The 18439-nt window shown below is 57.6% G+C and overlaps 11 protein-coding genes across 11 annotated transcripts; 6 read left to right on the top strand and 5 right to left on the bottom strand.

The window, feature by feature from the left end:
- Window positions 1–826: 826 nt before the first annotated feature.
- Window positions 827–2816, top strand: K452DRAFT_274074 (uncharacterized protein). The gene is made up of 3 exons (XM_033539176.1): window positions 827–1377; window positions 1434–1825; window positions 1889–2816. The coding sequence occupies exons 1-3, from the start codon at window positions 852–854 to the stop codon at window positions 2675–2677; spliced, it is 1707 nt and encodes a 568-aa protein (XP_033396069.1). The 5' UTR covers window positions 827–851; the 3' UTR covers window positions 2678–2816.
- A 254-nt stretch (window positions 2817–3070) lies between these two features.
- K452DRAFT_352095 (uncharacterized protein) lies at window positions 3071–4156 on the top strand (the record flags this gene model as incomplete). The annotated part of the gene is made up of 2 exons (XM_033545758.1): window positions 3071–3119; window positions 3185–4156. The coding sequence occupies exons 1-2, from the start codon at window positions 3105–3107 to the stop codon at window positions 4154–4156; spliced, it is 987 nt and encodes a 328-aa protein (XP_033396068.1). The 5' UTR covers window positions 3071–3104.
- Window positions 4157–4385: 229 nt separating this feature from the next.
- K452DRAFT_230946 (uncharacterized protein) lies at window positions 4386–5535 on the bottom strand (the record flags this gene model as incomplete). Its single annotated transcript, XM_033537130.1, has 4 exons — window positions 4386–4478; window positions 4554–5118; window positions 5252–5331; window positions 5395–5535. The coding sequence occupies 4 exons, from the start codon at window positions 5533–5535 to the stop codon at window positions 4386–4388; spliced, it is 879 nt and encodes a 292-aa protein (XP_033396067.1).
- Window positions 5536–6113: 578 nt separating this feature from the next.
- K452DRAFT_231087 (uncharacterized protein) lies at window positions 6114–7488 on the bottom strand (the record flags this gene model as incomplete). Its single annotated transcript, XM_033537137.1, has 2 exons — window positions 6114–7300; window positions 7398–7488. 2 exons carry the CDS (start codon window positions 7486–7488, stop codon window positions 6114–6116), a joined length of 1278 nt encoding a protein of 425 aa, XP_033396066.1.
- Window positions 7489–8104: 616 nt separating this feature from the next.
- On the top strand, window positions 8105–9968 carry K452DRAFT_253148 (uncharacterized protein). Its single transcript, XM_033538279.1, has 2 exons — window positions 8105–8528; window positions 8594–9968. The coding sequence occupies exons 1-2, from the start codon at window positions 8387–8389 to the stop codon at window positions 9781–9783; spliced, it is 1332 nt and encodes a 443-aa protein (XP_033396065.1). The 5' UTR covers window positions 8105–8386; the 3' UTR covers window positions 9784–9968.
- A 130-nt stretch (window positions 9969–10098) lies between these two features.
- On the bottom strand, window positions 10099–11182 carry K452DRAFT_289091 (uncharacterized protein). The gene is made up of 2 exons (XM_033540774.1): window positions 11017–11182; window positions 10099–10952 (listed from the first exon to the last, which is right to left on the bottom strand). Exons 1-2 carry the CDS (start codon window positions 11027–11029, stop codon window positions 10390–10392), a joined length of 576 nt encoding a protein of 191 aa, XP_033396064.1. The 5' UTR covers window positions 11030–11182; the 3' UTR covers window positions 10099–10389.
- A 94-nt stretch (window positions 11183–11276) lies between these two features.
- K452DRAFT_274057 (uncharacterized protein) lies at window positions 11277–12104 on the top strand (the record flags this gene model as incomplete). The annotated part of the gene is made up of 4 exons (XM_033539175.1): window positions 11277–11487; window positions 11541–11554; window positions 11620–11645; window positions 11785–12104. The coding sequence occupies exons 1-4, from the start codon at window positions 11479–11481 to the stop codon at window positions 12102–12104; spliced, it is 369 nt and encodes a 122-aa protein (XP_033396063.1). The 5' UTR covers window positions 11277–11478.
- Window positions 12105–12723: 619 nt separating this feature from the next.
- K452DRAFT_319846 (uncharacterized protein) lies at window positions 12724–13243 on the bottom strand (the record flags this gene model as incomplete). Its single annotated transcript, XM_033544269.1, has 2 exons — window positions 13156–13243; window positions 12724–13095 (listed from the first exon to the last, which is right to left on the bottom strand). A coding segment is annotated over exon 2 (174 nt), but the record flags the coding sequence as incomplete, so codon positions are not given.
- Window positions 13244–13776: 533 nt separating this feature from the next.
- Window positions 13777–14450, top strand: K452DRAFT_54530 (uncharacterized protein). The gene has a single exon (XM_033546825.1). The coding sequence runs from the start codon at window positions 13864–13866 to the stop codon at window positions 14251–14253; it is 390 nt and encodes a 129-aa protein (XP_033396061.1). The 5' UTR covers window positions 13777–13863; the 3' UTR covers window positions 14254–14450.
- A 1075-nt stretch (window positions 14451–15525) lies between these two features.
- K452DRAFT_253140 (uncharacterized protein) lies at window positions 15526–17864 on the top strand. Its single transcript, XM_033538278.1, has 2 exons — window positions 15526–15647; window positions 15698–17864. The coding sequence occupies exons 1-2, from the start codon at window positions 15551–15553 to the stop codon at window positions 17464–17466; spliced, it is 1866 nt and encodes a 621-aa protein (XP_033396060.1). The 5' UTR covers window positions 15526–15550; the 3' UTR covers window positions 17467–17864.
- Window positions 17732–18416, bottom strand: K452DRAFT_274051 (uncharacterized protein; the record flags this gene model as incomplete). The annotated part of the gene is made up of 2 exons (XM_033539174.1): window positions 17732–18021; window positions 18110–18416. The coding sequence occupies 2 exons, from the start codon at window positions 18414–18416 to the stop codon at window positions 17732–17734; spliced, it is 597 nt and encodes a 198-aa protein (XP_033396059.1).
- Between the last annotated feature and the right edge of the window lie 23 nt (window positions 18417–18439).

Below are 18439 nucleotides of genomic sequence, written 5' to 3'. Positions count from 1 at the left end.
CTACTCCCGCCACTCCAACGGACGAAAGAGGATCTCGCTTTCGTAACTTATAACCCCAGTAACGGTGCTCTTGCTTTCTTTGCGTCACGTGCAAAATCAGTCAGGAAGTAGTATCGTTTACTGAACTTCGACTGTTTACCATGAAGCTGAACTGAAGTCCTCGAATAGCATCAAGACATAATATAAAAACAGATGATCGCTCAGGTATAGACAGGATTTAATAAAGTAGGACTTAGTGGCGAATAGAAAAGTGTTGCTACCCTTATGAAAAGTCTAATAACGTCCGTCGCCGTGAAGCGAGAGTCACTTGTATGGAGTAGAAGAAGAGACCTAGTTAAGGTGTATAGAGTCTGTGTGTGCTCTAAGAGCTTTTCACCAATATACAGGACTCGGGCTGAGAGCTAGATAAGGAGCACTCTATAGGGACTGCTTGTGTCGTCCCTTGTCTCGCTAGACGGTGGATCTCGGTTCGCGGTGACGGACGTTATGAGGTTGTAGTGGTATAACCAGGGCTCCGAGGTAAATTGATTGCGTTGCGGGGAAGGGGTGACTGTGACTGCATCCCAGGGTAGAGGCAGCAGTGTATCTAAAGCAAATACTGCGTCATCACCACAGAGGGTGATCCGTACCCGTCAGGAGAAATTCCTACGCGCATGACAATGCATATTTCGATAAACAAAGCGATGAGGAGAATCGTGGAGTCGTGGCGGGAGTTGTCAGGTCGTCGTCCGAAGCACATGGAAGAGCTTGGGCCCTTCCCCACATGTCGTCAACCGGATCTCCGCGCAGTGCCGGCTCTGAGCTGATGGCCAGCCTTCAGACACAACACCACCACCACCGCCACTGCAACTATGGCCAGCTTTGTAGAGAAGCTCGACTCGCAGCTTGCCGAGCTGCTCGCGGGCTGGAATGGCGCCACCACCGCCATCGCCATCGCCATTGTCACTTTCTTGGGCTACTCTATCTGGCTGAACCTCGAGGACCCTGACATTCACCCGATGCTACTGGCCCGAAGCTCCGTCGCCGCAGGAATCAGACAACCCGGAGAATCCGCCGTCTATCGCTCACCTCAAGTGCCCCATGGCTATCCGCTTCAGACTGGTCTCAGCATCCCCGCGGAACAACGTTACCAGAGACGCGACGGCGATCTGCGCGACGTTTGGCGCAAAGTCGCCGGCAAGCTTCCGCTCGACCAAGGAAAATCGCTCAGGCACCCAGGCAGGATCTTTACCGTCCTGGGCAAAGATGTTGTCGACCACAAGGTTGACGATATCTCCAAGGAGATCAACATCATCGGCAACCACATCAAGGCACATGGCTGCAAGCGCGTGGCCGTCTATCTGCCCAACTCCATCGAGCTCCTCGAGACCATCTTCGGTATGCGAACCTCCCAAGCAAATGCAAGTCTGCAAATGCTAACAGCCACTCTTCAGCTGCCGCTTTCTACGGATTCTCTCCTGTCCTGCTTCCTTACAACCAACCTCACGATGTCGTAGTCTCGATGCTGCAGAGAAGCGAAGCCGATTCCCTCATCGCCGAGGCGGGCTCCATTCCTCTTACCGACGTTACCAATGGTGTGCCGAACCTCAAGCAGCTCATCTGGGTTGTGGAGAAGACGAGCCGGCACGTCGATTGGAACGAGGTTCCCGAGGGAGCAGGAGGAAGAATCGAGGTCTCGAGCTGGCATGAGGTTATCCAGGACAATATTTCTGAGGCGAATGCCGACCTTCCTGCGAATGTTAGTGGCCAGAAGGCTGAGAACCTCTTCATGGTCTGGCAGGACAGAGTGGGCGGACCAGGCGAGATTGTCGAATTTACCCAACAGGTAAGCATCGCGTTTATGCCATGAAGCATCGCGGACAAACATGAAACTAACCGCCCTCTACAGAACCTGTCCGCTGCCATTGCCAGTTTGATTGCTGCCCTGCCCACCGGTCAGCGCATGAACCCTTCCGACCTTTTCCTGCCCGCAGATTCACTCACGCACTCGTACACCTTGGCATTGACCATGGCCGCGCTCTTTTCTCACGCTTCCGTCGCCATAAACTCAGTCGCAGGTGTCGGAGTCGAGCTGAACCTGGCTTCGCGCGGTATCGCCCCGACGATCGTCGCCATCTCCGCCGAGACCGCCGCCAACCTGCACAGCGCGACGTCGTCCTCCATCACCAGCGGGCTCAAGAAGCTTGCCCACCACGCCGAGACGCGGGCACTGTCGGCCGGCCGGATGCCCACCAACTCGCTCCTCACGAAGTTTAACGCGCCCACTCGCGCCGCCGTGGGCACCACGCCCGGCAAGCTGCGGCTCGTCTTCGTCTCGGAAAAGGCCGGCGCGGACACGCCGCCTCTCACGTCGACCGACCTGTCGGACCTGCGCATCTACCTCGACGCGCGCGTCGTCTATGCGTTGACTGCGGCCCGCGTTGCCGGTGCCATTTCCCAGACCAACATCTTTGACTACCGCCGCGAGGATAACAACGGCGGCCAGCACAAACACAGCCATTTTGGCGCGCCGCTCAACAGCGTCGAAATCAAGCTTGTGGATACGCCGGACCAGAAGACGACGGATGACCGGCCGGCTGGAGAGGTGGTTGTGATGGGTCCGGCCGTGGTTGGGGGCAGAGCGAGCATCAGCGCTGTTGGGACATTTAGAGATGATGGCTGCTTGGCGTATGTATAGAGTAGAGCTCTAGCGGTCTCTGTCTGTGAGGAGCTGTGATCTACACGGCTCATATAGCATTTTCCAGAGTCTATCGCTGCTTCAATTTGGAAATCATGCACTGAAGGTGTGAAGGCTTCAAAATGGAGCAACCCGTACCAGATTTCATGTCAGTAGACGTGAGTGATTCCATGGATTACCTACCTAACCAATTGACCTTTCTAAGAACAATTGAAGATCAAGAGCCCAGGATTTCATAGGTAATCTGTCTATCTACCATTGTGTAGAGTAGCGCGACGTCATTAAACAAGCGGCAAGCGGCGCAAGCACCAGCGGCGGGAGATCGACACCTAGAAGCCCTCTCCCCCACGCCAACCCAAACCACGACGACGAGCGCCCTTTGCGCACCCACTCAATCGCACGCACAGCAGCATTCGCAGCCGCAACAATGAGCCAATTCTACGTACGCCGCTTCGCCCACCCACCTCAGACATCGCAAAACCAACTAACACTGCGCCGCACCCACAGCTGCCCTCATCGCAAACGCCGTCCTCAAGCGCCAGCGCCGCCTCCGCCTCAGCCCCCGCCTCCGACGACGACGACACCACGCTCCCCTACCCGCACCCCCTCCCACGCAGCGACTTCGCCGCGCCGCCCGCCGCCTTCTCCGCCTCCACCTACCTCAGCTCCCTCTCCCACCGGCACCAGACGCTCGCAGACCTGCGCGCGGACCTGCGCGCCCGCTCGCAGCAGATCACGCGCGAGCTGCTCGACCTCGTCAACGCGAACTATGCGGATTTCCTGTCGCTAGGGCAGGCGCTGCAGGGGGGCGAGGAAAGGGTCGAGGAGGTTAGGGTGGGGCTGTTGGGGCTGCGGGGCGCGGTGGGGGATGTTAGGGGTGTGGTGGGCGGGAGGGAGAGCGAGCTTAGCGAGTTGCTGGAGGAGCGGGAGGAGGTGAGGCGGCTGCGCGGGCTGGGCGGCGCGCTGTTGGAGGTTGAGCGGCGGGTGGGGGAGCTGGAGGCGGGACTGTTGCTGGTCGGGCAGTTGCAGGGCCAGAACCTACAGCAGCAGAATCAGCAGCAAAAGCAGCGGCAGGGCAAGAACGCCGGCACCAACTCCGCCGATGACTCCGACGACGACCTCGACGACAACTCCAGCGCCAGCGACAGCGACGACGACGACGACGACGACGACGCCCTCCTCAGCGGCAGCGTGCCGCTCACGCGCCTCCGTCGCCTCGTACAGCAATACCTCGGCGTCAAGCAGCTGACGGCGCGCATCGGGCCCGCGCACCCCTTCCTCGTGGCGCAGGAGCCGCGCATCCTCAAGGTGCGCAACACGCTGCTGCTGGACCTGGGCGTGGCGCTCAAGCAGGCGCGCGCGGCGGGCGTGCCGGGCCGCGAGCGCGTGCTTAGGCTTATGCAGGCGTATGCTGATATGGATGAGAGTGCTGAGGCGGTTAAGGTGTTGAGGGAGGTGGGGGGTGGGAAGAGGAAGTAGCGTGGTTGGGGTGCGGCGTAGGGTGGATGGATGGATGGTTGCATGCGATACGCATACACATACACATACACGGTTACAGATACACACACACTCAAAAAGCTCCGCGGGCATAGCGATGGCGTCGGCGGGCAGGCAGGCAGGAGGGATATAATCATGATGCGCATTCTTCTCTCTTCTTGCTTCCTTTTTACATTTCCGCTATATTTATACAGGCCCGCGCACACGGCTACTATTGCGTCGCTAGGTCCTTGGCCGGCACCGATTCGGGCGAGCTGTACTCGCCGCTCAAGCTGAAGCCGGGCGAGTTGGTCGAGCTCAGCACCTACAAGCAGAGAGTTAGCATCCGCGGAACCCAACTCTCCCTTAAACAGAAAATTACAAAGCGCAAGAAACTTACCACCTCGTGAATCTCCTTACTTATCCTGTCGCTCAGGATGGCCATGTCCTTCTTGAGGCTGTCCACAAACGACTTGATATTGCGCTGGATCTCCTCGGGCGTGAAGCCCAGCTGGCCAATGGCGATGCGAATAACGCCCAAGCGCTCCCTATACTCAGCGCCACCGACCATATCTTTGACAGCGGTCGCGACGTCCTTGATGACAGTGCCCGTCTTAGCCGAGGGCATCAAGCCCTTGGGACCGAGGATGCGGCCCAAGCCGGCCCTGTTCATCTTGGACGCCGAGTCGACGTGGCAGATGCAGCGGTCAAAGTCGACGCGGCCCTCCTTGACGGCGTCGAAGACGTCTTCCTCGCCCACGAGCGCCGCGCCCGCCGCGCGCGCCGCCTCGGCCGCCTTGGACCCCGGCGCCGCTATCACGCAGATGCGCAGGTCCGTCTTCACCGGGTGCGGCAGCCGCAGCCGGTTCCGTATCACGGGGCCATTCTTCAGCGAGCGCAGCTTCACGTGCAGCTCGTACTTGGGCACGTTGGGCGGGCGCCCGACTTCGAACGCGCGGATGTACCTGTTGGTTTGGGGGGCGCGCGTTAGCTTTTGCTCTTTTCCTTTTTGCTTTCTCCCATGTGTATGTCTGCTCCCCTGCATAGTGCGAACGTGTGCGCTGCCATTGCTCCCCGTGTGTGTATATATGTACGTACCGCATCGCGTCCAGCAGCGCAAACTGCTCGGCAGCCTTGAGGTTGGGCAACTTGAAGTAGTTGCTGCCCTTTTTCTTCTTCTTGACGGGCGCGTCCTTCTTGCGGAAGCTCTGCTTGTGGCCTGCATGTTGAGCATGGCGCACCTGCTCGCGGACGACGACAACGGCGGCGGTAGTGGGCTGGAAGGCGGCGGCGGGGCGCAATGCCAGCTGCGGCCGTGTTCTCGTTGTCGAATTGAGGGCGCTCCTGCTCAGCTGAGCCAGACACCGCTGCGTGGAGGCCATGGCGTGTCGCTCTCGCTGCTGCTGCTGCTGCTTCTGCGAGTCGTCGAGCCCGCATGCCTCTCTCATCCACCCGGCCATTGGAACTTTCGGCGCCTCGGGTTTCTCCGGCCGATCATCCCCCGGCCGGGCCTTCCATCAACTTGCCTGTTGAGGCATCAATTCGCTTCACTGCTGTCTTCAAGCTTTCAATTGCCAGACAATTTGCATTATCGACTTTGATTGTCTTCACTAATTGCCTCCGTTGATCGGAACACTACTCCTACCACTATCAAAAAATAAAAATAAAAAAAAACCCACCCACGCACCCACACATCAATCGGAACATCGTCAAAAACAGCGCACCGCGCCAGCAAAAGCAATATACTCCGCAGAAATACCCATCCCATGACCTTTGCCGAAACCCAGTTACCAAAAACCCAAACTGCGCCTTTTTGGAAGGGAAATAATTATAGCACGCCCCAACGCACGAGAGAACGCTAAATAAACAAGGGAAAGAATATCAAACAAGTAATAACCTACGGGGCCAGCAGGGGTATAGTGTTGACCCAGAAGTATTCGCTTTGCAGAAGAAACGGTTTCTAGGCCCTCGCAGCGGCGCCTTCCTTGTCATCGACTTGAGGAGCGGCGTTGGCCTCGTCCTCGAAGATGGTGATTTCCTCGTGCTGCTTTGCAGCAGCAGGGCTGGCGTGCGGACGAGCCTCGTCTGAGCCTGCCTTGGAAGAAGTAGAATCGGCCGGAACGCGAGCCGTCTCATCAGCCGTCTCGTCATCGTCAAAGATGCACTCCTTCGAGAGACTGGACGGCTTCTCGGGTGTGGTGCCATCTACAATGACGTAGGAGTTGGCGTCGAGGCCCTCACCAAAGTAGTCCGAGGTAAGCAGGTCGGACAGCGGCGAGCGGTCCTCTTCCATGTCATCCCTGTTCTGCTTGCGAGAGAGCTTGGAGAGCTTCAATGGCTCCAGCTGGGCCTCAGCTGAAGCAGCTGTGCCTCTGCGGCCCGAGGTAGACTGGGCGGATACACTAGCCTGGTAGTGGTCCGGAGGGGGGATGTTCTCCTTGCCCTTTTCGCGTGCCTCATTTTGAGCTTTGGCATCAGAGTCATCATCGGAAGAGATGTCAAGAACACCGGCCGAGTGCTCCATCATGTTGGTGGCTTCCTCTTCCGGGCTGTCCTCGTGGATCTCAAAGAACCATCCCTTGGGCATGGCCTCATCAAGAGTAGGGATGTTCAGCTCGCTCGTGGCAGGCTTGGGTTCCTCGACCTTGGGGGCCGGGGGATGACTGGAGACAGATCCGCTGAGAGCGGCATCGATGGAAAATGGCAAGCTGGAGCTTTGACGAGAGCCAGAACCAAGCGATGGAGGGTCGATGCGAGTGACGGACGAGCCGGCAGTACGACGCTTGGATAGAAGACCAACACGCTTGTGCTTTGGAGAGCCACGGCTGGTGCTAATTGATGACTTTGTTGGAGTAGATTGTTTCTTGGACTTTTGGATGTTGGAAGAAAGGGATTGGGTGGAAGGACAGGCGAGACGTGGGCTTGATGATGCCGGCTTGATGGCATCGGTCAAGGGGAGTTTGGATGCCTTCTTGGGTGATCCATCGGGAGCCTTGGAGCGCTTGGTCGAGGAATTGAGCGAGGCGGGGTCGACATTTTCGCCGTCATATTCGTCATCGAAGGACGAGGTGGTGTGGCGACGTTTTGACGGCGAGGTCGATGAAAGCTTTCCCGGGGCAGAAGAGTAGGCAATGGAGGCAGGGATGGCTGCAGATGGAATAGATGAGCTGGATGTTCTGAAGGCAGACAGGCAGGCAGGTTGCGTCGGGCGGGCGCGCGTGGACGGAAAGTCAGACAGCCTTACAGTTCTGGCGGTTCTTTGTGCTCGCAAGGCTATGCAGGCGAGGGCAGTCGAGGGCCGCAAAGGGCTGGCGGGCAGGGAGATGAGCAGTCATGTTTTGGAGGAGGGTACCGAGGGACGGATGGCAAGCGTAGCGGAGCGTGGAGGTGTCGTAGAGCAAAATGAGCGAGTCGCGAGACGCGCCTCGTGCCGGTGGGGTGCCGTGAGCGGGAAATCTTCTTTCAGCCTCGACCGAGGGCGGAGCAAGATTACGAACAGCACTTTTTTACAAAAAGCGAGCTGGAGGAGAGAGCAGAGGGATGAAAAGTGAGACAGCGAGGGCGGCGCGGGTGTATATCAGACTAGCCAAGAAGACGACACGCGCCCGTAAGCTTCCAGGCGCGCGGGCTAGGAGCAAGGGAAGCGAGCAGCGCGTTTAAGCGTGTGGGCAAAGGCGTAAAGCGGCGTAGTGCAAGCAGGTTTTCGCGTGCCTGAGGCGCTTCCCGTGCCGCGCTGCTGTCCAAGCACCCGCGCCTCGTCGCGACTTGGACGCGGGCGTGTCGGCACGCGTTAAGTGTTCTGTCGCGTCTCACTATCGTCTCATCACTCATCACTCTTCCCACTCTCCTCCCTTGCTTGCTTGCTTGTATGTTGCACCCTCGTGACAGGCAGGCAGGCGGCTCCAAGACCCTGACCCACAACCATCCTCCTCCACAGCTGGACGCCTACCCGGATGATGTTCACAGGGTCTTGAGAGAGAGAGAAACCCCGCCTTCAGCTCGCCGATCCTCTCCAGTCTCCACAGGATGCCCTCGCCCGCCGAGCTATCCGTACTCGTACCTCCAATCCAATGGACACTTGACGTGACGCCACGTGAAGCCAACCTCTCGATCCGGAATGGCCATTCCCGCCATGACATCGAGACATAAGCACCATGGTTCTCCCCGAAGGCTACTTTTTCAAAATATAACTTGCTTCCGCTTGGGACTGAAAAACTTATCGATAGAATCAGGATGATTTGGTTGTACTCTTTTCCGCTAAACCTAGACGTCATCACGTCCCGCAAGTATGCTAGGAGTACCCCAGCATGGCCACGGAGCAATGGTTCTTGCGCGTCACTACACTGCTTCACGCTTCTCGTAATCGCACTGCTCTGTTAGTAACCACTACACCTTCTCCCAGAAGAACCGCTCAATCTAACACCGCCAACCATTCACCAGCACTCACGCCGCCCGCTCACGCAATCCCCGTCTCTCCCAGCAGTAACAACACCCCCATTCGCCTCAACCATGTCCAGTTCAAAGCAACGCACAACTCCTACCACCGCGAGCAACCGCTCCTCTCACGCCCCTTCTTCAAGCTCCTCCTCCCCTCCCCCCAAAACTACTACTACTCCCACGCCTCCCTCACGGACCAACTCAGCGCCCAAAGCGTGCGCAGCTTCGAGCTCGACCTGCACGCCGACTACGCCGCCCCAGGCCAGTACAGCAACCCGCTGATCGCGCGGCTGGCCGAGCTGCCCGCCCCGCCCCAGCGTTGGACGGAGACGATGCGCCAGCCCGGCGCCAAGGTGCTGCACGTACCGGACGCGGACGTCTTCAGTAGCTGCGCGAGCCTAGCCGCCTGCCTCGCCGAGCTACGTGCCTGGAGCGAGGCGCACGCCGCACACGTCCCGCTAGTCATCGACCTAGAGTTCAAGCAGCCAGACGAGCGCATGGCGCGGCTCGGGGGCACGAAGGGCGAAAACTGGACCACCGCGACGCTGGAAGCCGTAGACGCCGAGATCCGGGCATCGCTGGCGCCCGCGCAGCTGCTGACGCCCGACGACCTGCGGCTGCGGCCCGATGCCGTGCGCCGCAACCTCACGCTCGAGCAGAGCGTGCTGCAGCTGGGGTGGCCGGAGCTGCGGGATTGCCGCGGCAAGGTCCTCTTCGTCATGGACAACGACCCCGAGCCCGGGTCTGTCCGGGACGCGTACCGCGCTGGCGGACACGCCAATCTCGACGGCAGAGTCGTCTTTACTAATTCTGTCCCTGGCGAGCCGGACGCCGCGTTCGTCAAGCGTAATGATCCGAGGGGAAAGGCGAACCGCGCCGAGATCCAGGATTTGGTGCGCAGAGGCTACTTGGTGCGCACGCGTGCGGATGAGCCGCTTGATACCGTGTTGACGGGTGACGTGAGGAGGCGGGAGGAGGCGTGGGCGAGCGGCGCGCAAATCGTGAGTACGGATTGGCCGGCTGTGGGCATGGCCGCGCGGTATGATAGCGACTATGTTGTCGAGCTGCCGGGCGGAGGGACTGTGAGATGCAATCCTGTCAATGCGCCAAAGGGGTGTGTGGACGCTGAGTTGGAGAAGCTGTGGCTGCCGGATGTTATAACGAAGGCTCCGGCACAGAATCCCATGGTGTGAAGACGTTGTGGGAGATTTGGAAAGGAGTCTACAACGGTCGGAGGGGGAAATGTTGTTACAGTTTATATACCCTCATGAGCGGCATCGTTAGCTACGAACGTAAGCTCTAGGCCTATATAAGAAGTAATCCATAGGGAGCGTTCTCGTCTACTTATAGGAGCATATAAGCCTGTTTGCAGTATTTTCAATATCGAAATTCAGGTTGACTTGGTACAATTTTGCTTCTACGAAGTACCGCTTACCGTAGGGATATGAATAATATTATCCTCTCTTCGAGGCCAGAATAAGGCCAGGGAAATGAAGGTTGATATGTCTCTGCCATGTACATCCAATTCCGGTAGCTTGATTGTCTTTTTTCTCATGGCATTTCCCTCATTTTAAACCCATTAACATGCAAACATTAACCCATAAACAAACCTCGAACCGATTGTCCCAAGCAATCCTTGGTAGGAGCGATAGCGTCCGCAGCCAGGCATCTAGTTGTAACCCCTTCTCCGGCTCTTTTTTTTAATGACTTGTGTCCACCACTTGATGAGAACTGACGAGTCTTCCCCACATTTACAAAATGCCAACGCCCATAAACCAGCGTAATGCAAGATGCATGAATCACCGAATCCCCATCCCGCCAAACGCCCTGTCTAGCTCTTCACCCTCTTTATTGTTCTCCACCACACCAGTCATCGGACCAGCACCGCCCTCGTCAGCATCCAACAAGCTCCGCTGCTGCTGCTGGCCGGGCAAGCCCTGCTGCTCCGCACCGCCCTTCCGCTCCGGTACCAGCAACTTGACCTCCTCATCCAGCCAGCCAGGCGCAACACGGCGCTTCTCAGCCAAGTCGCGCTCGCGGATCTGGTCCTCCCACTTGCGGACCGTGGCCTGCGCGTCCTCGGTCAGGCGGGTCAGGTGCGCCTGCAGCGCGCGGCACGACGCAATGATGTGGTCGGGGTGGGCGGCGTGGCCCGAGGACGAGGTCACGTACGCGGGCTTTGGCGGAGCGGCGTTGGCGTCCGCGGACACGTCGGCGGCGGGCGCGGTCGCGGGGACGTCGGTCACCGACGGCGGAAGCGTCGACGGCAGCGTTTTGTAGGCGTAGGGCAGGGGCGTGGCGGTGGGGAGAGAGACGAAGGGTGACACGGTGAGCGGGACTTGTGCTAGTAGAGGGTGCGGGTCTGGTGTGCATGGTTAGCTGCTGGGTGAAGATAGGTACAGAGGTGGTGGGTGGATGCGGCCTACGTTCGTCGTGCATGGCGGAATTCATGGTCGGCTGATATGTACTCCGCAGAATGCGGGGAAGTAGGTCTAGGAGAGAACGGCAAGCGGATAGCTAAAGAGTAGTGGCTTGGGGATGAGGGCCGACAGCGGCGAAGGTGCTAAGTCCGAGGGCTGGCCGAGTTAGTCGTGTCCGGCTGCAGCATGCACGGCGACGGATACAAGAGTACGTAGAGACAGTTGAAGATTACTCTTCAGTCACGCCTCTCCAACTCTCTGGTCTCCCGAAAACAATCGCTTCATTTCGTTGTCATGGTCGGCGACGGCGACGTGGTCCAAGCTCCCAGACTTCCCCGTTGAAGTCATCAGCCCTATGAATGGCCTGATTCTTGAGGATCCATCCGTCAACCCTTTTTTCCTCCCACAACCCGCGCCAGACCCATTGCCGATTGCACCTACGGACCACCTCCCCCTCACGCCACCATCATGAACACTGTAAGCATGCCCTGCTCCGCTCGCCCTCGACGCGCCTTGCTCACTCGCCACAGATCCGATCCACCGCGTACGTCACCACCGTCCGCACCACCCATCTCCCGCTCAGCACGAAGCTTACCAGACCTCGCGCAGCTACGGCTGGGGCGTTCTGATCGTCGGTATGTCCAGCCCCACGGCATCAATGCCTCGCACCGGGCACCAGCGGCGGCGGCAGCGGCCCGCGCCCCTCCCCCGCCGCCCCGACACCGGGCCACCACCACCACTACAAGCAGTACACTGACACAGACATGCACGCAGCCGGCGGCGGCGCCTACGTCTTCGCCAAGAAGCAGATCAACGCGGAGCGGGCCGAGAAGGCGGCCACGGACCGGCGCCGCAAGGAGCAGCAGCAGCGCCTCGAGGCCTCGGCCTACATGCCCTCGAGCAACACGACGGGCGCGGTGCCCATGAGCGCCGCCGACGCCACGGGCCCCAGCGCCAGCCCCAGCCAGCAAGCGAGCCAGGACCCCGCGCCCACGCGGCACGCCCCCGAGACCGAGGGCCAGCGCGTCTTCGAAAAGAGCAAGTACGAGGCGGCCGAACCATTCAGAAGCCGCAAGGGCGACCGATTCAGTTAGGCTGAGACTATACCTTTGTGTACAAAGCAGATGAGATGACGCGTTGGAGCGATATGAGAGCCGATGGGCTGCTGGATGATGAGGTGATGTGTTTTTCGAAACAGCAAAAGTGTGCTATTATCCTGGAGAAAAGAGTTGCTTGAAAGGGCAGGAAGATCGACACCCCACTCTGTACTAAAACATTGACCACACGGCATTGGGGGATTTTTGCGTTTAGGTGTCAGGTGTAGTGTGTTATTGTTCTGCGTCTGCGGACGTTGGTTGCTTTCCCCCCCACCGTTGTACAGCGCGAAAGATATGATACTCGGAACTTCCAATATCAACAAAGATCAAGAAAACCAAAGACGCCCCTCGCGCAATCCCGTAGGAGCGAGCGAATGTCTGAACGATGCAGCCCTCCTGGTATAATGCCTTGAACGCCATGCCCATGCCCTTCCTCCCCCGATTAGGAATATTCATCCCATCCTTGCGCCTTCGTGATCCGCCGTGATGGGCGGAGATAAGATGCCCGCGATCGGATCTAGAACTTGGGGCTTGGCGTGAAGGGGATCGGCGGCCTATTGCAGGAGCGGTCAGCAAAAGGAGTAGCGGACGGGAGATCCAAAGGGGGACGGCTTACTTGGTCAGGTAGGAGCCGTCCTTCTTGGCCTTGCGCGTCTGCATGTACGGCGGCACGAAGGGTAGCACGACGCCGGCTGTGATGGCGCAGTTGGCGACGAGCAGCTGCAGGCGCGTGGCCGGGCAGCCGCGAATGTAGGTGCCCGACGAGTAGCGGCGGATGGCAGCAATGGACATTTTTGCTGGTGGTTGTGGTTGTTGCTTGCGCGGGGTGGCTGGAGGCGGGGCAGGTGGGCAATCAGCTTATGGTTGCAGGGAGGGAGGAGGGAGGAAATCGGATGGTATTAATATATATGAGGGGTAGAGAGGGAAGCGGGAAAAATAGGAAAGCGGAAAGCAGCCCATGGGCAGATGATGGCGGGATTTATGGCGCCTTTTTTTTCTTCTCATTCCTTGCTAAAAAGTACAAGAGGCAACAGGCAAGAAAACGTACCACACGAGTCGACGCGTTGATGATCGCAACTTTGACAGGGCTGAGGCAGGTACCGACGCTAGAGCCGAGACGGGCCGCCTGGAGAACAGTGTTGCTGGTGGTGGAAAGCTTCCGCAGTCGGGTTATTTTTGGGATCGTCAGGGTCCGTTGGAGACGGGCTGCTGCTGCTTCTGGAGGAGGGCGAGGAAGACGAAGAAGTGTTACAAGAGCTGCTGTACAAAGGCGAGGCGCGCAGGACGAAATGCAGGTTCAAGCAGTGATGCGATGCAGAGGACATGATGGCGATAAAGAGGGCCCCGCTCCTCTCCATCAGCTTGCGCTTTCGAGCATAAAAGACCCGCCAAGCCGCCGCGCAATGCGTGACCATCAGGCCATATTTCGCCCTCGCCAGCCGCGCTCCTGGAGCGCCCCCGCGCGCCTCCCCATCGGGCCAGCCCGTGGGTGGCGTCGTCACACGGCAGCTCGCCATCGCACCTTTCGGGCAGGAATCGTCGCCAGCCTCGGCGCTACTTCCGCACCCTTTGCGTGTGCCATGCGCGTCCCCCCCATCGACAATGACGACGATTGTCTCTCTTGACTCTCTTCCCTTGCCCGTCGTGGGGGGGCCTTGCGACTCTCTGGGGCCCGTGGAGGGGGGGGACCGTGTGCTGGGCTGCGTGGGCGAAATGAGGGGTCGGGGGAGTCGTGAATGGGTAATTCTAAACGCGGATGCTCCCGCCCACGCGGTTGGCATTTGGTAGAGGCTGCAGGCACCGTCCACTGATCCCCCTCCCATCTGCCCGGCGTCAGCTCTCCTCCTTTCCAACACTCCCCTTTCAAATCACCGCCTTCCCATTGGTCCCCGTGTCCGCGCTCCTTATCCTTCGTCTGACTCTTCGCGCCCGATCGGGTATGTGGTCGACGACGCCGGGTAGAATCGTAAATTGGGCTCTCTATGGCGCAATGACTATCTCCATCAGGCGCGCCGGGAAAGAGATTCCTTGGGTCCAGAACACTGCTCCGTACCCAGTTGTCGGGCAATGGTTGTTGCTACGTCGATGTTGCACTTGTTTTAGGGTGAGGCGCAGGCGGACGATAACGAAGCCTGGAGCGCGATAGTGCCCTGGGGCGCTAGCTGTCACTTCCTGCCCCTCTCCAATCACATTGTCAGTATTTGTCAGGAGCCTTCGTGTCGCAGGAATGGCTTGGAATCCCGGCAGTTGGTCCGCCTCTGCAACTACCTACACAACAAGTAATTCATCGGCATTCATTCTTACTTTTGTCTTTTCTGACATTGGTTCACGGCCCTGGCGCTCCACGCGTTCCTTCTCCTGTTCCACTGTGGGGTTCCAGCTTGCACCGAGCACTAGCATTTCAGGCTGTGCTTTCTCCTGTCTCACTCAGCGCTTACACTGGCATGTCCCTTGGTTCGTCAGGGGTGCAAGTTCTCCGGGATAACACGAAGCGTGAAAGGACAGCTGGTTATTTCTCGCCCACTCGTCACAGCTTCGCGTCATGGACCGGGCATGAAAATACGGTGTAAACCAAGACATTGCATTGCAATATTAGCACCGCATTTTAAGAATATTCTGACTCGGTAGGGACACGAAGACTCATGTTCCAGCTCCCTATAGAACTTTCGGTGGATGTACCAGTCATCCCTTTCCCAAAAGTTAGGAGTTACTGTGAATACCCAAGGACGACCGGAAGCTAAGTGGCTTAACATCAAATCATAACGCTCATCAAACAACTACGGCGTCTACCTACCGTAACAATAATCTCTATCCAAGCAACTAACGTTCGTCACCGTCAAGCGAGGTACACCACCCGTCGAGATATTGACGCCTGTACGGAGAGGAAGAGAAAATCCAGCTAAGGTGGTTGTAGTATGTGTGTACTCTAAGACTCTATCACTCATATCAAGATTTATGCTTGTAGCTAGACAAGGAGTGATTCGTAGGGACTGGTTGTATCGTTCCCTGCCTCGCCAGATGGTGAATATCGGTTGACGGCGATGGACGTTAGAAACACTTTAGAGACAATTCAAGGTCCTCTTCTATTCCGCTAAACCGTACATATGTGACCGTCTTCTGGGTGCAATAACAAGACGGATATTCTGGTTCCACTCTTTCGGTGGCCGTATCGTAGTCGTAGCCGGGTATTTGAAGCATATTTTGCTGCGGCCATCTGTGGACTAGTAGGATGAGGTTCGAAAGCACAGGAAGATACAGGCGACGGTAAGAATGGAGTGAGATGATAATGATGACGGTGTTGGTTTGCTTGTGGTGATGTCGGGAGTCAGGTGGGTCCTGGACAGCCCTACGAACGAGTCATACGATGCGCGGCCGATCTCCAAAACACAACACGCCCGACACCAACAACAACCTCCCATGGCGCCTCCCCCACACCTGAGCTTATGGAGAAGTTCCTACGCGACTGGCGAAAAGACGCCCTAGATAAGCACCAGCATGACTCTGCCATTTTCATTGGCGACAAGCTGCTCGCTATAACCAGTGCGTCATCTTCACACCTCTGCTTCGTACAACCTCTAACGCTGCTTCAGACAGTGACCAAGATGCCCAATGGCTGGCCAAGGCGCACTTCGAGACCGGAAACTACGCGCGAGCCCAAAGCATCCTCTCTCAAATACTATCGAAACCGGACGCTGGCGCAAACAATCCATCATGCAAATACCTGGCCGCCCATTGCTGTATAAAACAGAACAAGTACGAGGAGGCCATGTCTATCCTTGGTGAAAAGAACCCCGTGCACCTTATCACCGGCCCGGACAATGCTCGCAAAAAACTTCAGCACGTATCTACCGACACCCGAAATGCCACGAGTAGGTCGCATCACCACAAGTCCGGCTTGCGCAGCGATCGTGTGGATCGGAGTGAAGAGCGCGAAAAGGAAGACCTCTCCAACATCAAGGCTGAAGCCTCAATGTGTTATCTGAGAGGCGTCTGTTTCGCGAAGCAGAACGCTTTCGACCGGGCCAAGGAATGCTACAAGGACGCTGTACGCATTGATGTGCAGTGTTTCGAGGCGTTCGATCAATTGATGAAGAACTCTCTCATGTCTCCAGAAGAAGAATGGCAATTTTTAGAATCCCTCGACTTCGAAACGATACCCGCGAGTGATCCTTCATCGGCACAAGAGGCGGCCGAGTTTACTAAGATGCTCTACATCACACGCCTTTCCAAATATAAGAATTCAGACCAGTTCACGGCTGCAACGGAGGCGCTCTCGACGCACTATAAGCTCGGCAATAATCCTGACATATTGCTTTCAAAGGCCGAGCAGTTGTTCACTCAATGCAAGTTTCACGAAGCGCTTCAGCTGACCTCCACGATTCTGGAAAAAGACAAGTACAACTTTACTACTCTGCCCATTCATCTGGCCTGCCTGCATGAACTCAACCTGAAGAATGCGCTCTTTCTGCTTTCGCATGATCTAGCCGATACTCACCCCGACGAGCCGACCTCCTGGCTTGCAATCGGAGTGTACTATCTCACAATCAACCGAATAGCTGAAGCGCGCCGCTATTTCTCCAAAGCCTCAATGATGGATCCACACTTCGGCCCGGCGTGGATTGGCTTCGCACACACCTTTGCGGCTGAAGGCGAGCATGACCAAGCAATCTCCGCTTACTCGACCGCAGCCCGTCTGTTCCAAGGAACTCACCTGCCACAGCTGTTCCTAGGCATGCAGCAGCTCCAGCTGCACAACCTATCTCTAGCCCAGGAATACCTCAACACAGCCTACCAGCTCTGCCAAGACGACCCTTTGCTCTTGAACGAACTCGGAGTCGTCTTCTACCATCAGGACCACCTCACCGCGGCCATCAAAATCTTCAACATGGCTCTCGAGACGTCAGAAAAGCTTTCTCTCGCCCCCGGCTCGCCTTCGTTACTTGCCACCCGCACCAACCTTGGCCATGCATATCGCCGCTCTCAGGACTACCAAAAGGCTCTCGATTGCTTCGATTCGGTACTTAGGCAGGGCGGAAAGGACGCAGGAGTCTTCTGCGCCAAGGGCATAGTCCTGCTTGAGCTAGGTCGTGCGTGGGATGCGGTAGTGGCGCTGCATGAGGCGTTGGCCGTGAGTCCGCAGGACCCTATCGCGACAGACCTGCTGGGCCGGGCTTTGGAAGCAGTGGAGAACGTGGACCTCATGGGACAAAGCGAAGAGGAAGAGGTCGATCGGAAACTACGAGGAAGCAAGGGCGAGGTCAGGCGGCGCAATCAAAGGAGGAAACGGGTGCTGCAGCTCGAGGACGCTGCGCATGAGGGTGTCGGGGAGAGTATGCTGGTCGATGAGAATGAAACTTGACGACTGATGCGGCGTGTCTAGGGTTTGGCATTGCGTGGCGTTGCGGTGTGGGGTATACTGTCTGTCGTGGACTACTTGGGTACCGTCCTCAGACCTTTGGAAATCAAAGCTTCTTGTGTCTGTTCCCTCGGTGTGCAGGCGACGGGGCTTTCACGGTTGTTGAATTCGAGTGCCCGTTTCTCTGGGGGTTAATTGCCGTTATCAACCGACACTATTCTTACAACCTGCCATCATAATATCGTATACGGATCCTCGGAACCCTACTCTACAAGCTCTCTGGCGGCTGTGTAATCTTGGTCAAATGATCACCATTCAGCTCTTTCATGATCCTACCCAGCCCCTCATGGCTATAGTCTTTCTCATTCCACATATCCTTATGATACCGCACCTTGCCCTGCTCGTCCAAGCCCAGCGACACCAGCGAGTTCACCGTCTTGGAGATATGCAGCACGCGCGGCGTATACTCCTGCTGCAGCTTAAAGATAAGCTCCGACGGCGTCGACTTGACCACCTCTGTCTTGAGTGTCTTCGAAGACGCCATGACCTTGGGGATGCCTACAGTACAACCACAGCCGCATCAGCACCACGCACTTCTTCAAGACTAATAGAAATCACGCTTCTGACAGAGCAAGACCGCACTCACCATACCACTGCCCGGCAATCTTGTACCGCGTATCGCAGTAGCTCCACGGGTCGTCGTACACGGCCTCGGCCGCGTAGACGTGCATGTCCTCCTCGCTGGCGCTGCCGCTGTACAGCCGCGTGATCTTGTCGATAATGGCCTGGCGCGCGGGCTCGATGCTGATGCTCTTCTCCGGGTGCGGCTCGTAGTCGACGCCCGAGCTGCTGTTTTGCGACGGGTCGGGGTTGCTGGTTAGGGCGTGCGGGTCTGGCCGCACTTCGTATTGTTGTTGGAGGCGCTCGCCCTGGACGTGGTCGTTTTCCGGCATGCTTGTGGTGGTAGGTGTTGGTG

The sequence above is a fragment of the Aplosporella prunicola genome (assembly GCF_010093885.1).
Source record: "Aplosporella prunicola CBS 121167 unplaced genomic scaffold K452scaffold_17, whole genome shotgun sequence".
Taxonomy (NCBI): Eukaryota; Fungi; Ascomycota; class Dothideomycetes; order Botryosphaeriales; family Aplosporellaceae; genus Aplosporella; species Aplosporella prunicola.
Note: the sequence above shows the minus strand (reverse complement) of the source record. Positions and strands in the feature narration are given on the sequence as shown.

Excerpts from the sequence above, each read along its gene's own strand:
- K452DRAFT_253148 (XM_033538279.1), top strand. The coding sequence starts at position 8,387 with ATGATTTGGTTGTACTCTTTTCCGCTAAACCTAGACGTCATCACGTCC. Across the intron at positions 8,529-8,593 it reads TCTCGTAATCGCACTGCTCT|CACTCACGCCGCCCGCTCAC; the intron begins GTTAGTAACCAC and ends ACCATTCACCAG.
- K452DRAFT_253140 (XM_033538278.1), top strand. The coding sequence starts at position 15,551 with ATGGAGAAGTTCCTACGCGACTGGCGAAAAGACGCCCTAGATAAGCAC. Across the intron at positions 15,648-15,697 it reads CAAGCTGCTCGCTATAACCA|ACAGTGACCAAGATGCCCAA; the intron begins GTGCGTCATCTT and ends ACGCTGCTTCAG.
- K452DRAFT_54530 (XM_033546825.1), top strand. The coding sequence starts at position 13,864 with ATGCTCCCGCCCACGCGGTTGGCATTTGGTAGAGGCTGCAGGCACCGT.
- K452DRAFT_274074 (XM_033539176.1), top strand. The coding sequence starts at position 852 with ATGGCCAGCTTTGTAGAGAAGCTCGACTCGCAGCTTGCCGAGCTGCTC. Across the intron at positions 1,378-1,433 it reads GCTCCTCGAGACCATCTTCG|CTGCCGCTTTCTACGGATTC; the intron begins GTATGCGAACCT and ends GCCACTCTTCAG. Across the intron at positions 1,826-1,888 it reads TTGTCGAATTTACCCAACAG|AACCTGTCCGCTGCCATTGC; the intron begins GTAAGCATCGCG and ends CGCCCTCTACAG.